This window comes from Pygocentrus nattereri, chromosome 23 (assembly GCF_015220715.1).
Source record: "Pygocentrus nattereri isolate fPygNat1 chromosome 23, fPygNat1.pri, whole genome shotgun sequence".
NCBI lineage: Eukaryota > Metazoa > Chordata > Actinopteri > Characiformes > Serrasalmidae > Pygocentrus > Pygocentrus nattereri.
Genome location: NC_051233.1, coordinates 25,601,753 through 25,616,227, shown reverse-complemented (window position 1 = coordinate 25,616,227; position 14,475 = coordinate 25,601,753). Strand labels below are relative to the sequence as shown.

The window sequence follows — 14,475 nt, the reverse complement described above, 5'->3', positions numbered from 1 at the left end:
ACAGCTCTTTACGTTTTAGACAGAGACTCCAAAGTAAGACTTTAAGCTATCCCGTTTACTGTGACTCTTTTGATCTCGGGATCATCCAAAGTGATTTCTGCATGGTTCAATGGAGTATTGGGCCAAAACTCTACTGGACCGCAAAGAAAATCTGGCCCAGACACCCAAGTCATGTTCCTCATAAATTCATCCACTCTTTGCTTTCTTGAGGCACAATCAGCTGGATTTTTGTCTGTGCTGACATGTCTCCACTGATCCATATCAGAGCCTTTCAGGATAGCAAAAACTCTGTTTGCCACAAATGTACAGAATGCGTGGTCTCATTCTGGAGGTACTTGAGCACCACCATACTGTCCGTCCAAAAAATTTATTCTGCAAGGTTCAGTTGTAGCTCTTTTCTCAGGATACCATCCATCTTAACTGCTACTGTAGCTGCAGTCAATTCCAGACGGGGTATGGTAGGAGGCCTGAGAGGCGCCACTCTGGACTTACCCATCATGAATGCACATTGTGTCTCGTTGCTTTCATTACGCAAGAGAAGGTAACTGACCGATCCGTAGGCATCCTTGCTTGCATCTGCGAAATGATGTAATTGCGCAAATACACAATTTCCAAACTCCTTTGGCTTGAAGCATCTCGCTACTGAGAAATGTTCCAAAGCAGGAAGGCTCGTTAACCAGCTGGACCATCGCTTCTTCATGTTCTCAGGTAAGTCGTCATCCCATCCAATCTTCAGTCTGCACAATTCCTGCAGGAAAGCCTTCGCTGGCAAAACCACAGGTGCCAAAATGCCTAATGGATCATAAACTGACCCAATGACAGAAAGAAGGCCTCTTCTTGTGAAAGGGCGATCTCTGATAGTGATTTTAAACTTGAATGTGTCTGACTCAACACACCAATTGAGACCAAGGGCCCTTTCCAATGGAAGTTTGTCATGATCTAGGTCCAGGGTTTTCATTTCAGCTGCCAGTTCAGACCTTGGGATAGAGTCGAGAACCTTCCGTCGGTTGCTCACCCACTTGTTGAGACTGAAGCCTCCATTGGCACAGTTTTTGTGAGATCCTGACACATTGATATAGCTGCCTCCTCAGTAGCAACAGACTTGAGACAGTCATCGACGTAAAAATTCTGCAAGACTGTTTGAACAACTTCATCTCTGAATTGTCCACTTTGATCTTCAGCACACTTCCTCAAAGCGAAACTGGCACAACTGGGTGAGGATGTGGCCCCAAACAAGTGCACAGTCATCTTGTGCTCGGTCAGTGCTTGACTGCAGTCACCACCTGTCCAACCAGAGAAACCTGAGTAAGTCAAAGTCATCATCAGGCACCTTAACCTGGTGGAACATTACTTCCACGTCTGCCATAATTGCGACGGGTTCTTGTCTGAACCGGATAACCACGCCGGTCAAACTGCTGGTTAAGTCCGGACTCTGGAGAAGTTGATCATTCAGGGATGTGCCCTGATAGGATGCTGTACAGTCGAACACGACTTTTAATTTCTGCTTCATAGGGTGATATACAGCATGGTGTGGTATATACCACACCTTCCCTTCCTTGTGTGTCAGTTCGTCATTCGACAATTGCACTGCATATCCCTTCTTAATAAGGTCCTCCATGAAGTCTGTGTACTCTCGTCGGAAGCAGTCCTTTCTGAGCAGTTTACGCCTTAAGCTATGTGCTCGCTGCTCTGCAATTGGGCGATTATTTGGCATGTTGACCAATCTGTTCTTCAGAGGTAGACATAGTGTAGTGGCCATCAGTCAGTTTTGTGGATTCCATAACCATATACATGAACTGATGGTCCTCTCTTGACATCTCCACTCCATCATATTTTCCTCCTCTGGAAAATCCACCTTGAACTGTTGAAACCACAGGTTCTCTAAACTGCTCACTGAGATGCGATTTACCATGGCCTCAGCTGGGTTCTTCTTATCTCCATGATAGCAGGTTTCTCTCAAAGGTCCATTCACAGTCCAACCTAGCTTGGTTCTCACAGCGTAAGGTCCATTACCAACACTGCTCACCACCTCCCACGGCTCCATAACCTTTGGTACATATGCTCCAATAAGCAATCCAATGTCAGACTCAATTTGAGGCAGATTAATTTTGTTAAGGTAAGGCCACCTTTCCAGATCTTTCTGTTTTGGTATGGTTTCTTTTCCTACAGGTATCACTATGTGTGAAAACATCTAGAAGATCAATGTACTCATCACCAGATAAACTACTGACCTCCAAGCCTGCCACCACATAAGTACAGGCAGGTTTCTCTTCATTCATGGTTCTCAGTAGTATGTCGGTTTTCCTTCCACTGAGCTTCAGTTTGTCCATTAATGCTTCTGTGCAGAATGTGGCAGAGCTTCCTGGGTCTAAGAAGGCGTACGTCTGCACCACCACGCTTCCCTTCTTGGCTTTGACCTGGACAGGCACTATTGCAAGTGTGCAGTCATCTTCACCGGCCTCAGTTAGTACTCTACAGAAACAAAGGCACTGAAAACTGTTTGACCTTCGCTATTTTTAGTCTTCTTTTCTGAATCAGCAACTGTGTCCCTTTTTTTAATATGCAGCAGTGTAGGATGAGTTAGAGAGCACACCTGACAGCTCACTTTTGCTTTACAAAACTTACTCATGTGCCCTTGCTTCAAGCAGCTGAAGCACAGTCCTTTGCCTTTCAAGAATTCCAGCTTTTCATTGTGCAGCTTCCCTTTAAGCATACCACACACGTCTATGATGTGCTCACTATTGCAGAACAGACACGTCTGTGTGTTTAATTTCACAGAACTCGTTCCTTCTATTGGCTTTGTGTCTTTCTCCTGTTTGTCCAACAGTGTGGCACTTGTGGTGAATGACTTCTTCATTATGACCGTTTTCTGATCCTTGTTATTGTTTTGTTTAATTGTGGATGCTTTAACAGTTGTGATGTCCCTTAAGTCACCAAATACTGGATGAAGTGCAATTCTGGCTTGTTTATTAATGAACTCCACCAAATCCTTAAACTTGACTCTTCTGTCGCTTTGCTCTTGCATACCACACACAACACTTCTCCACCTTTCACGTAACTTGTATGGAAGCTTTGCTATGATGGCTTTCAAGTTTGCAACATTGTTAAGCTCCTCCATGTAACTCACTTCAGCCATGGTGTTAGAACAAGCTGTCAGAAAGAGTGAGAATGCATTTAAAGCTTCTGCATCCTCTGGCTTGATAGGTGTCAAGCTCAAGACCTTGTTCATGTAGGCAACTGCAATTTTGTAGTCATTTCCAAAATGGTCTTTGAGCAGCTGTCTGGCTCTGTGGTAGCCTGCATCTGGCTTCATATGAAGGCAACGCTTTATTAGCTCCTTAGGCTGTCCACTAGTGAACTGCTCTAGGAAATAGAGATGATCCTTAGGGCTTTCAGTGCGGGATTCTACTCCATGACAAATGTGTTGTAATCTAGAGGATCAACACTGAAGGTAGGGATGTCTAAAGGTGGCAACGGCATCATTTTCTGCTGCTTCACCATCAGCTCTGTTATTCTTCTGTCTTGTCATGACACTGCATAGTGTTTCAACTGTGTGATCGCCTGTTGCAAAATTCACTCTAGACTGTTGTGCATGAGTAGTTTGAAAAGGCACAAACTGCCCATGTCCATTTTCTTTATTAGTGCCTGGTGTTTGACTTACAGGCAAAGGGATGAATCCAGAATCAATAGTCATTGTGTGGGCAGGGCTCACTTGTGATGAGCACTCATTTTCAAAAACTTCTAATACTCTTAATTTAGCATCAGAGGCAGCAATAGCAGTTTGCATCTAGCTGTTCTCTTTTTGCTTTCAATTCAGCTTCCTGCTGCTCTAGATCTTGTTTTTGCTTGAGAGCTGTAGCTTATGCTAGCAATGCGGCTCTCTCCATTTCAGCTTTGAGGCGTGCTGAGGAAGCAGTGGACATCTTGCTCCCCACAGCTGACCCATGCCGTTTGCTCTTGTTGCTTAAAGCAGCAGACACCGTGGATACGCTGTCAGAAGGCTGGATGTCTGCATCATACTGTCTAGCCTGTTCTGCACGCTCCTCGGCTGCTTTAATCCACATCTCCTCATGTTGCATAAACCCACAGATACGGCTTGCATTGGGTTCATACCAAAAACTTTGATCCTTCTCAAATTCTTCCTCATGCATTAACTGTTTCAAGTTATCATTTATCTTACGCAATTCTCCATACAGGTCTTGATAATCCAAACGTAATTTCTGTTTAACTGTGTTCACGTTAGCATCACCTTCCATTAGCCGTTCGAGCTGATTAGCTTGGCTACTTAGCTGGCCTAGCTTTGCCTTCCTAGATTGAGTTAGCCTGTGCAGTTTTTCCTCAACAGCCTTTTCTGTCATTTTCGGTTGCCTTTTTTCACAAGCTAGTTCTTCCTTGTCCCCTTGTCCATTATGGCAAATGTAAACAATTAGCCAAGCAAAATTTTCACTGCTTACCGTGGTTCCAAGTGGGCAATTACCCTCAATGAACCTTATGCAGGATATTCCATGCTAACGTGATTCCTCCAGCCAGTCCAATCGTTTCCACAAGCCTCGTATCCTTTTCAATATTTCCTTTTTACATGGAGCAAGTGGTTTTTCTGACTAAAGATGTAGGAGCATTTCCAATAAACCTAGTATTAAAATGTCTAGTCTATGGCAGACGCGTGTTCTGATGTCCAAAAAGGAAAAAAGAGATGTCTTCCCCTTGAATTGCGTTTTAAAAATGTATTTTACTTGTTGTAAAACATTCCAAAACTCAATAATCCACTACAGACTTGTGTACACGGTCAGAAAACCTTGCAACTCTACCTCCTTAAGTCCATGCTATTTCTCTCAAATTATAAACATCCAAAAATTATTAGTCAAACATAAACTTAATATTAACTCCAAAAATATAAAGTAGAAATCTGGCGCCTACAGCACCCTTCATCCAGAACATGGTAGCATAGTACTTAGAACCATTAGGCTAAGAAATGGTGGAAAGGTGTTGGTGAGGAACATTATAATGACTGACGTGCTATTCTGATTATTTGGAAAATGGTGTTTTTATTTCATTCCTGAAGCTTAAAATGTTTTGAATTAAACTATATGGAGGACCACACTCACAGCTCAATGTCAGAACTATTAACAGACAGGCTTATGATAAGATAAAATAATCAGAACGATATAGCAGAAGGGTTGGGACAGAAACTGCCTGACACACCTGCTGCTCGTCTGTTGGCCTCACTTAGACTTGGCTTAAGGGTGTCACACAAAACAACGAAAACATTTGAACTTTATATGTCCCTGCATGTCTACCATGGCAGACCCCATTTTCCACTTGAGCTGAAAGTTTGACATACATTGCAATAAAAACTAATAGAAGCAGGACCTTCTATGTATTTTGCCAGTTTTTAAGCTATACATTGTTGGCAGTTACACTCCCTAATTTGCTAATATATACTAAATTGATAGTTAAACATTGGTTTTGATATCAATTTACCTATTTTAATTTATGCTAATTTAACATGGTTTACATTTACCTCCACTCCATATCTTTATCCATCTGTTTGTTTCTCTCTCACTCACACAGCTAATAAGCCATAATATAGCCTGATCTATCTGTTGAGTTCTGAAATACATTACATGAAACTATGCCATCAATACACTAGTTAACAGTGAACTTTCTCAGGCTCATTATAGTAAGTATTGAGTAGACAATACAATAACTTCCAACTGAGCTTGCGTTCACATTTACATTTTAGCCTGTAGTATGTGTTTATATCTGGAAAGTTAATTTGCTCTGTTTAGCACAGTTTCTCCTGCAGAGCTTAAATTAATGTGCAAATAAGATTATGGGCAAGTGACAGCTGTTCTGGAGTCAGCTGACAACCAATCATCTTACTGTTGACAGTCTTGGGATGTAGGTGTTTCCGCATAGTCAGTGTTTCCACTTCAAATCTCATGATCTGGCCCAGACACCCAAGTCATGTTCCTCATAAATTCATCCACTCTTTGCTTTCTTGAGGCACAATCAGCTGGATTTTTGTCTGTGCTGACATGTCTCCACTGATCCATATCAGAGCCTTTCAGGATAGCAAAAACTCTGTTTGCCACAAATGTACAGAATGCGTGGTCTCATTCTGGAGGTACTTGAGCACCACCATACTGTCCGTCCAAAAAATTTATTCTGCAAGGTTCAGTTGTAGCTCTTTTCTCAGGATACCATCCATCTTAACTGCTACTGTAGCTGCAGTCAATTCCAGACGGGGTATGGTAGGAGGCCTGAGAGGCGCCACTCTGGACTTACCCATCATGAATGCACATTGTGTCTCGTTGCTTTCATTACGCAAGAGAAGGTAACTGACCGATCCGTAGGCATCCTTGCTTGCATCTGCGAAATGATGTAATTGCGCAAATACACAATTTCCAAACTCCTTTGGCTTGAAGCATCTCGCTACTGAGAAATGTTCCAAAGCAGGAAGGCTCGTTAACCAGCTGGACCATCGCTTCTTCATGTTCTCAGGTAAGTCGTCATCCCATCCAATCTTCAGTCTGCACAATTCCTGCAGGAAAGCCTTCGCTGGCAAAACCACAGGTGCCAAAATGCCTAATGGATCATAAACTGACCCAATGACAGAAAGAAGGCCTCTTCTTGTGAAAGGGCGATCTCTGATAGTGATTTTAAACTTGAATGTGTCTGACTCAACACACCAATTGAGACCAAGGGCCCTTTCCAATGGAAGTTTGTCATGATCTAGGTCCAGGGTTTTCATTTCAGCTGCCAGTTCAGACCTTGGGATAGAGTCGAGAACCTTCCGTCGGTTGCTCACCCACTTGTTGAGACTGAAGCCTCCATTGGCACAGTTTTTGTGAGATCCTGACACATTGATATAGCTGCCTCCTCAGTAGCAACAGACTTGAGACAGTCATCGACGTAAAAATTCTGCAAGACTGTTTGAACAACTTCATCTCTGAATTGTCCACTTTGATCTTCAGCACACTTCCTCAAAGCGAAACTGGCACAACTGGGTGAGGATGTGGCCCCAAACAAGTGCACAGTCATCTTGTGCTCGGTCAGTGCTTGACTGCAGTCACCACCTGTCCAACCAGAGAAACCTGAGTAAGTCAAAGTCATCATCAGGCACCTTAACCTGGTGGAACATTACTTCCACGTCTGCCATAATTGCGACGGGTTCTTGTCTGAACCGGATAACCACGCCGGTCAAACTGCTGGTTAAGTCCGGACTCTGGAGAAGTTGATCATTCAGGGATGTGCCCTGATAGGATGCTGTACAGTCGAACACGACTTTTAATTTCTGCTTCATAGGGTGATATACAGCATGGTGTGGTATATACCACACCTTCCCTTCCTTGTGTGTCAGTTCGTCATTCGACAATTGCACTGCATATCCCTTCTTAATAAGGTCCTCCATGAAGTCTGTGTACTCTCGTCGGAAGCAGTCCTTTCTGAGCAGTTTACGCCTTAAGCTATGTGCTCGCTGCTCTGCAATTGGGCGATTATTTGGCATGTTGACCAATCTGTTCTTCAGAGGTAGACATAGTGTAGTGGCCATCAGTCAGTTTTGTGGATTCCATAACCATATACATGAACTGATGGTCCTCTCTTGACATCTCCACTCCATCATATTTTCCTCCTCTGGAAAATCCACCTTGAACTGTTGAAACCACAGGTTCTCTAAACTGCTCACTGAGATGCGATTTACCATGGCCTCAGCTGGGTTCTTCTTATCTCCATGATAGCAGGTTTCTCTCAAAGGTCCATTCACAGTCCAACCTAGCTTGGTTCTCACAGCGTAAGGTCCATTACCAACACTGCTCACCACCTCCCACGGCTCCATAACCTTTGGTACATATGCTCCAATAAGCAATCCAATGTCAGACTCAATTTGAGGCAGATTAATTTTGTTAAGGTAAGGCCACCTTTCCAGATCTTTCTGTTTTGGTATGGTTTCTTTTCCTACAGGTATCACTATGTGTGAAAACATCTAGAAGATCAATGTACTCATCACCAGATAAACTACTGACCTCCAAGCCTGCCACCACATAAGTACAGGCAGGTTTCTCTTCATTCATGGTTCTCAGTAGTATGTCGGTTTTCCTTCCACTGAGCTTCAGTTTGTCCATTAATGCTTCTGTGCAGAATGTGGCAGAGCTTCCTGGGTCTAAGAAGGCGTACGTCTGCACCACCACGCTTCCCTTCTTGGCTTTGACCTGGACAGGCACTATTGCAAGTGTGCAGTCATCTTCACCGGCCTCAGTTAGTACTCTACAGAAACAAAGGCACTGAAAACTGTTTGACCTTCGCTATTTTTAGTCTTCTTTTCTGAATCAGCAACTGTGTCCCTTTTTTTAATATGCAGCAGTGTAGGATGAGTTAGAGAGCACACCTGACAGCTCACTTTTGCTTTACAAAACTTACTCATGTGCCCTTGCTTCAAGCAGCTGAAGCACAGTCCTTTGCCTTTCAAGAATTCCAGCTTTTCATTGTGCAGCTTCCCTTTAAGCATACCACACACGTCTATGATGTGCTCACTATTGCAGAACAGACACGTCTGTGTGTTTAATTTCACAGAACTCGTTCCTTCTATTGGCTTTGTGTCTTTCTCCTGTTTGTCCAACAGTGTGGCACTTGTGGTGAATGACTTCTTCATTATGACCGTTTTCTGATCCTTGTTATTGTTTTGTTTAATTGTGGATGCTTTAACAGTTGTGATGTCCCTTAAGTCACCAAATACTGGATGAAGTGCAATTCTGGCTTGTTTATTAATGAACTCCACCAAATCCTTAAACTTGACTCTTCTGTCGCTTTGCTCTTGCATACCACACACAACACTTCTCCACCTTTCACGTAACTTGTATGGAAGCTTTGCTATGATGGCTTTCAAGTTTGCAACATTGTTAAGCTCCTCCATGTAACTCACTTCAGCCATGGTGTTAGAACAAGCTGTCAGAAAGAGTGAGAATGCATTTAAAGCTTCTGCATCCTCTGGCTTGATAGGTGTCAAGCTCAAGACCTTGTTCATGTAGGCAACTGCAATTTTGTAGTCATTTCCAAAATGGTCTTTGAGCAGCTGTCTGGCTCTGTGGTAGCCTGCATCTGGCTTCATATGAAGGCAACGCTTTATTAGCTCCTTAGGCTGTCCACTAGTGAACTGCTCTAGGAAATAGAGATGATCCTTAGGGCTTTCAGTGCGGGATTCTACTCCATGACAAATGTGTTGTAATCTAGAGGATCAACACTGAAGGTAGGGATGTCTAAAGGTGGCAACGGCATCATTTTCTGCTGCTTCACCATCAGCTCTGTTATTCTTCTGTCTTGTCATGACACTGCATAGTGTTTCAACTGTGTGATCGCCTGTTGCAAAATTCACTCTAGACTGTTGTGCATGAGTAGTTTGAAAAGGCACAAACTGCCCATGTCCATTTTCTTTATTAGTGCCTGGTGTTTGACTTACAGGCAAAGGGATGAATCCAGAATCAATAGTCATTGTGTGGGCAGGGCTCACTTGTGATGAGCACTCATTTTCAAAAACTTCTAATACTCTTAATTTAGCATCAGAGGCAGCAATAGCAGTTTGCATCTAGCTGTTCTCTTTTTGCTTTCAATTCAGCTTCCTGCTGCTCTAGATCTTGTTTTTGCTTGAGAGCTGTAGCTTATGCTAGCAATGCGGCTCTCTCCATTTCAGCTTTGAGGCGTGCTGAGGAAGCAGTGGACATCTTGCTCCCCACAGCTGACCCATGCCGTTTGCTCTTGTTGCTTAAAGCAGCAGACACCGTGGATACGCTGTCAGAAGGCTGGATGTCTGCATCATACTGTCTAGCCTGTTCTGCACGCTCCTCGGCTGCTTTAATCCACATCTCCTCATGTTGCATAAACCCACAGATACGGCTTGCATTGGGTTCATACCAAAAACTTTGATCCTTCTCAAATTCTTCCTCATGCATTAACTGTTTCAAGTTATCATTTATCTTACGCAATTCTCCATACAGGTCTTGATAATCCAAACGTAATTTCTGTTTAACTGTGTTCACGTTAGCATCACCTTCCATTAGCCGTTCGAGCTGATTAGCTTGGCTACTTAGCTGGCCTAGCTTTGCCTTCCTAGATTGAGTTAGCCTGTGCAGTTTTTCCTCAACAGCCTTTTCTGTCATTTTCGGTTGCCTTTTTTCACAAGCTAGTTCTTCCTTGTCCCCTTGTCCATTATGGCAAATGTAAACAATTAGCCAAGCAAAATTTTCACTGCTTACCGTGGTTCCAAGTGGGCAATTACCCTCAATGAACCTTATGCAGGATATTCCATGCTAACGTGATTCCTCCAGCCAGTCCAATCGTTTCCACAAGCCTCGTATCCTTTTCAATATTTCCTTTTTACATGGAGCAAGTGGTTTTTCTGACTAAAGATGTAGGAGCATTTCCAATAAACCTAGTATTAAAATGTCTAGTCTATGGCAGACGCGTGTTCTGATGTCCAAAAAGGAAAAAAGAGATGTCTTCCCCTTGAATTGCGTTTTAAAAATGTATTTTACTTGTTGTAAAACATTCCAAAACTCAATAATCCACTACAGACTTGTGTACACGGTCAGAAAACCTTGCAACTCTACCTCCTTAAGTCCATGCTATTTCTCTCAAATTATAAACATCCAAAAATTATTAGTCAAACATAAACTTAATATTAACTCCAAAAATATAAAGTAGAAATCTGGCGCCTACAGCACCCTTCATCCAGAACATGGTAGCATAGTACTTAGAACCATTAGGCTAAGAAATGGTGGAAAGGTGTTGGTGAGGAACATTATAATGACTGACGTGCTATTCTGATTATTTGGAAAATGGTGTTTTTATTTCATTCCTGAAGCTTAAAATGTTTTGAATTAAACTATATGGAGGACCACACTCACAGCTCAATGTCAGAACTATTAACAGACAGGCTTATGATAAGATAAAATAATCAGAACGATATAGCAGAAGGGTTGGGACAGAAACTGCCTGACACACCTGCTGCTCGTCTGTTGGCCTCACTTAGACTTGGCTTAAGGGTGTCACACAAAACAACGAAAACATTTGAACTTTATATGTCCCTGCATGTCTACCATGGCAGACCCCATTTTCCACTTGAGCTGAAAGTTTGACATACATTGCAATAAAAACTAATAGAAGCAGGACCTTCTATGTATTTTGCCAGTTTTTAAGCTATACATTGTTGGCAGTTACACTCCCTAATTTGCTAATATATACTAAATTGATAGTTAAACATTGGTTTTGATATCAATTTACCTATTTTAATTTATGCTAATTTAACATGGTTTACATTTACCTCCACTCCATATCTTTATCCATCTGTTTGTTTCTCTCTCACTCACACAGCTAATAAGCCATAATATAGCCTGATCTATCTGTTGAGTTCTGAAATACATTACATGAAACTATGCCATCAATACACTAGTTAACAGTGAACTTTCTCAGGCTCATTATAGTAAGTATTGAGTAGACAATACAATAACTTCCAACTGAGCTTGCGTTCACATTTACATTTTAGCCTGTAGTATGTGTTTATATCTGGAAAGTTAATTTGCTCTGTTTAGCACAGTTTCTCCTGCAGAGCTTAAATTAATGTGCAAATAAGATTATGGGCAAGTGACAGCTGTTCTGGAGTCAGCTGACAACCAATCATCTTACTGTTGACAGTCTTGGGATGTAGGTGTTTCCGCATAGTCAGTGTTTCCACTTCAAATCTCATGATATGAGATGCGTGGGAGATGCGAGGTCCAGATATCAGTGTCCTTATATGTCTATGTAACTGTTGTTTCTGCTGCTTTCAGGCCATCCTGCTGCTCTTTTAGAGTAATCCTCTCTAATCAGTAGTCTGAGAGAACACTGTCAAATCTCTGTCCAGAGACAATTAGTTATACTTACAGGAACTTAAAAATAGCATATTATCAAACTAATTGTCCTGTCAGGAATGTTTATGGTCTTTCTGTTGTGTAATAATGTTCATGGTTGTGTAATAATGCTCATGGTTGGTGCTCATTGTGTGAAAACTTCCCTATAAATGGCAACATCTTTTATAATGACTGCAGCTGCAATTTACACAAGAGCAGCATTAAAATGTAGAACTTTAAAATTTTACATCTAGGAATTTTTTAGTCTAGGAAACAAAAATGTGTCACCAAGTTTTTAGTTGTAATTATTGGTCATAAGTATCAGATTGATAATAATTGTATTTACAATATTTGTATTATTACTAATTGTAATTACTAGATTGTTACTGTTACCAACTCCCTCCTTCAAGCTGCCCTTGATAACTAGCCTGCTTGACCTGTTCAACCACAGAGTAAATATAACATTAAGCATTTTACTAGAGCGTGTGTAAACAGTCGAACCAGGCTGCTCTGGTTCTGACTACTGGCGGTCAGTGAGCTTGACCCTAACCCCTCCCAACATCTTGAGCATTTTGGTGGTCAGAGTCTGAAGTTACTAATCTCTATATTTTTCCTCTGCAGCCTATGCTCAGGCCCTGCACTCTGTGCTGCTGAGCTGTGACCTGACCGAAGGCAGCGTAAGCCACAGGAGCACCACATGGAGAATCGCCTCCATGCATGCACTATCGCCTCGGAGGTGACCCCTTTCACTGACCTCAGGTTCAGTCGGTCCTTTTCCTCACACTGACCCCGTGCCAGGTTCACAGACCATAGAATCACAATAGCACAATGCTTAACAAATACCTCAACATCAGTTTGTTTACTTTGTCCGGATTTTTTTCAACTGAAGTGACACGGACAGCATATACAAACTTACATTGGCATCCTTTTTTTTTCTTGTGATTTTTTTTTACTTGCAAAACTTAACTTGCAAAACAGAATATGTCTTAAGAGAGATGCCAGTATTCACATATAAATGACACCTCAAACACCCTATTCCCTCTATGCTCTCTAATTCAGGACAGGCATTATGCAAATGAGCTGAATGGCGACCAATCAAATTGATGTGTGGCAGTGTAACCGATTGTGTCAAACCCAAAGTCAAGTTACATACTGAAATTTGAAACTCAAACATACAAAGGTGGAAGTATAATGATTGAAAGGCAATGAATGTATATAAAATTTGAGGCATTATTGGATTAGTTGATTTATTTTTTAAACGATGAAACTAAAAAAAAAAGAATAAATAAAATTTCACTCTGGGCTTCCAATTTTGCCCATGTTGTAGCGGGAAACCCCGAAGCCGCCCGCAGTTGGTAAGGGAAGTGATTTGGCTCCCTGCAATAAAAATGCTTAACCAGTAAATAAACCTACTTGAAAAAAATAAATAAAACACAAAATAAGTTTTAAAATGTTTTTTTATAATTATCTTAATCTGTTACACTTGAACAGTCCTGAAATCTGGAGTTTCTGCAGCCCCACTTTCCAGGCCCTGATGTGTTTATCAGGCTTTTCCCACTGTAACAAGATTACGCTTACAAGAAGGAGTATCAATATGCCTGTGTTTGCCTGCATAATAAAAGAATAGTTTGGCAAAAAAAAATCAATTTATGTGATTTTCCAGTTACCCCAGATGTGGTCAAACATAAGTTTGTTGTGAACATTTTGCTTCTTTAGCTTTGAACTGGAGTTAAGAGGCTTATGTAAATAGTCACCCAAACTGTTTCCACAAATATATCTCCAAAACTTCTCTCAACCCACTCAGACTGCATCCAGGTCTTCATTTAGGTTATGCAAACAAATTTTAATCTCACTATGAGCTATAAAAGTGAAAACAGAAAGGTTTTTAGCTAAAAATAAAAAAACGAAGAAAGACAAAGGAATTAGGATAACTGCAAACACTTTGTTTTCCTGAGCACAATTTGGGATCGTTCTATGAAGACAACCAAACTAACTGACACTGTTTGATTAATTACCCTGTTTCTTTTTGGTTTTACAGTGAAGTGAGATGTTAGTGCTAAAACTAATGTTTGTGGTGTAATTATTCTGTAAGTGTGACTTTGTGTATTTTGCGAAATGTATTTGATGCAGGGATGATTGTACAAATTTTGAGTAATAAAATCCAGTGAATTTAAAAGAAGGTGTGATTTTTCATCTCAGCTGGAACAAATTAGTATTGATTGTTTCCATTCTCTATAGTCTAGTATTGATTGTTTCCATTCTCTATAGTCATCTTCTGTCATTATCTCTCAAGTCATTATGGCCATTCCTTCCCCTCTGAGTGCTTATCAGAATGGCCAAGTAACCTTTGGACACCTGTGTGAACATTGTTCAAGCACAATACAAGTGCATGCTCAAACATGGACCACTGCCGTGATTCCAACAACCTTAGAGGTCAATACGTTCTTGGGCAAAAGTCCAGCCAGGGAATCTATGTTAGTCTTAACACAGTGGAAATTAGGAAGTTGACTTTTCACCTAGACATCTTTCCAGTCATGAATTGAGATTAAATATAAATGTGAAGGATTATTCATCCATGCCTGCTTTATGCTGT

General features: G+C 41.4%; 1 protein-coding gene across 1 annotated transcript in view; it reads left to right on the top strand.

Annotated features, from left to right (window-relative positions):
* The window catches only part of ccdc15 (coiled-coil domain containing 15), a 30,597-nt gene extending 16,545 nt beyond the window's left edge, over positions 1-14,052 (top strand). Inside the window, exon 10 of the mRNA XM_017699814.2 lies at positions 12,504-14,052. Within this exon, the coding sequence (XP_017555303.1) occupies positions 12,504-12,622 (119 nt within the window). The 3' untranslated portion in view covers positions 12,623-14,052. The remainder of the gene's footprint in view (positions 1-12,503) is intronic.
* The last annotated feature ends 423 nt before the right edge of the window (positions 14,053-14,475 follow it).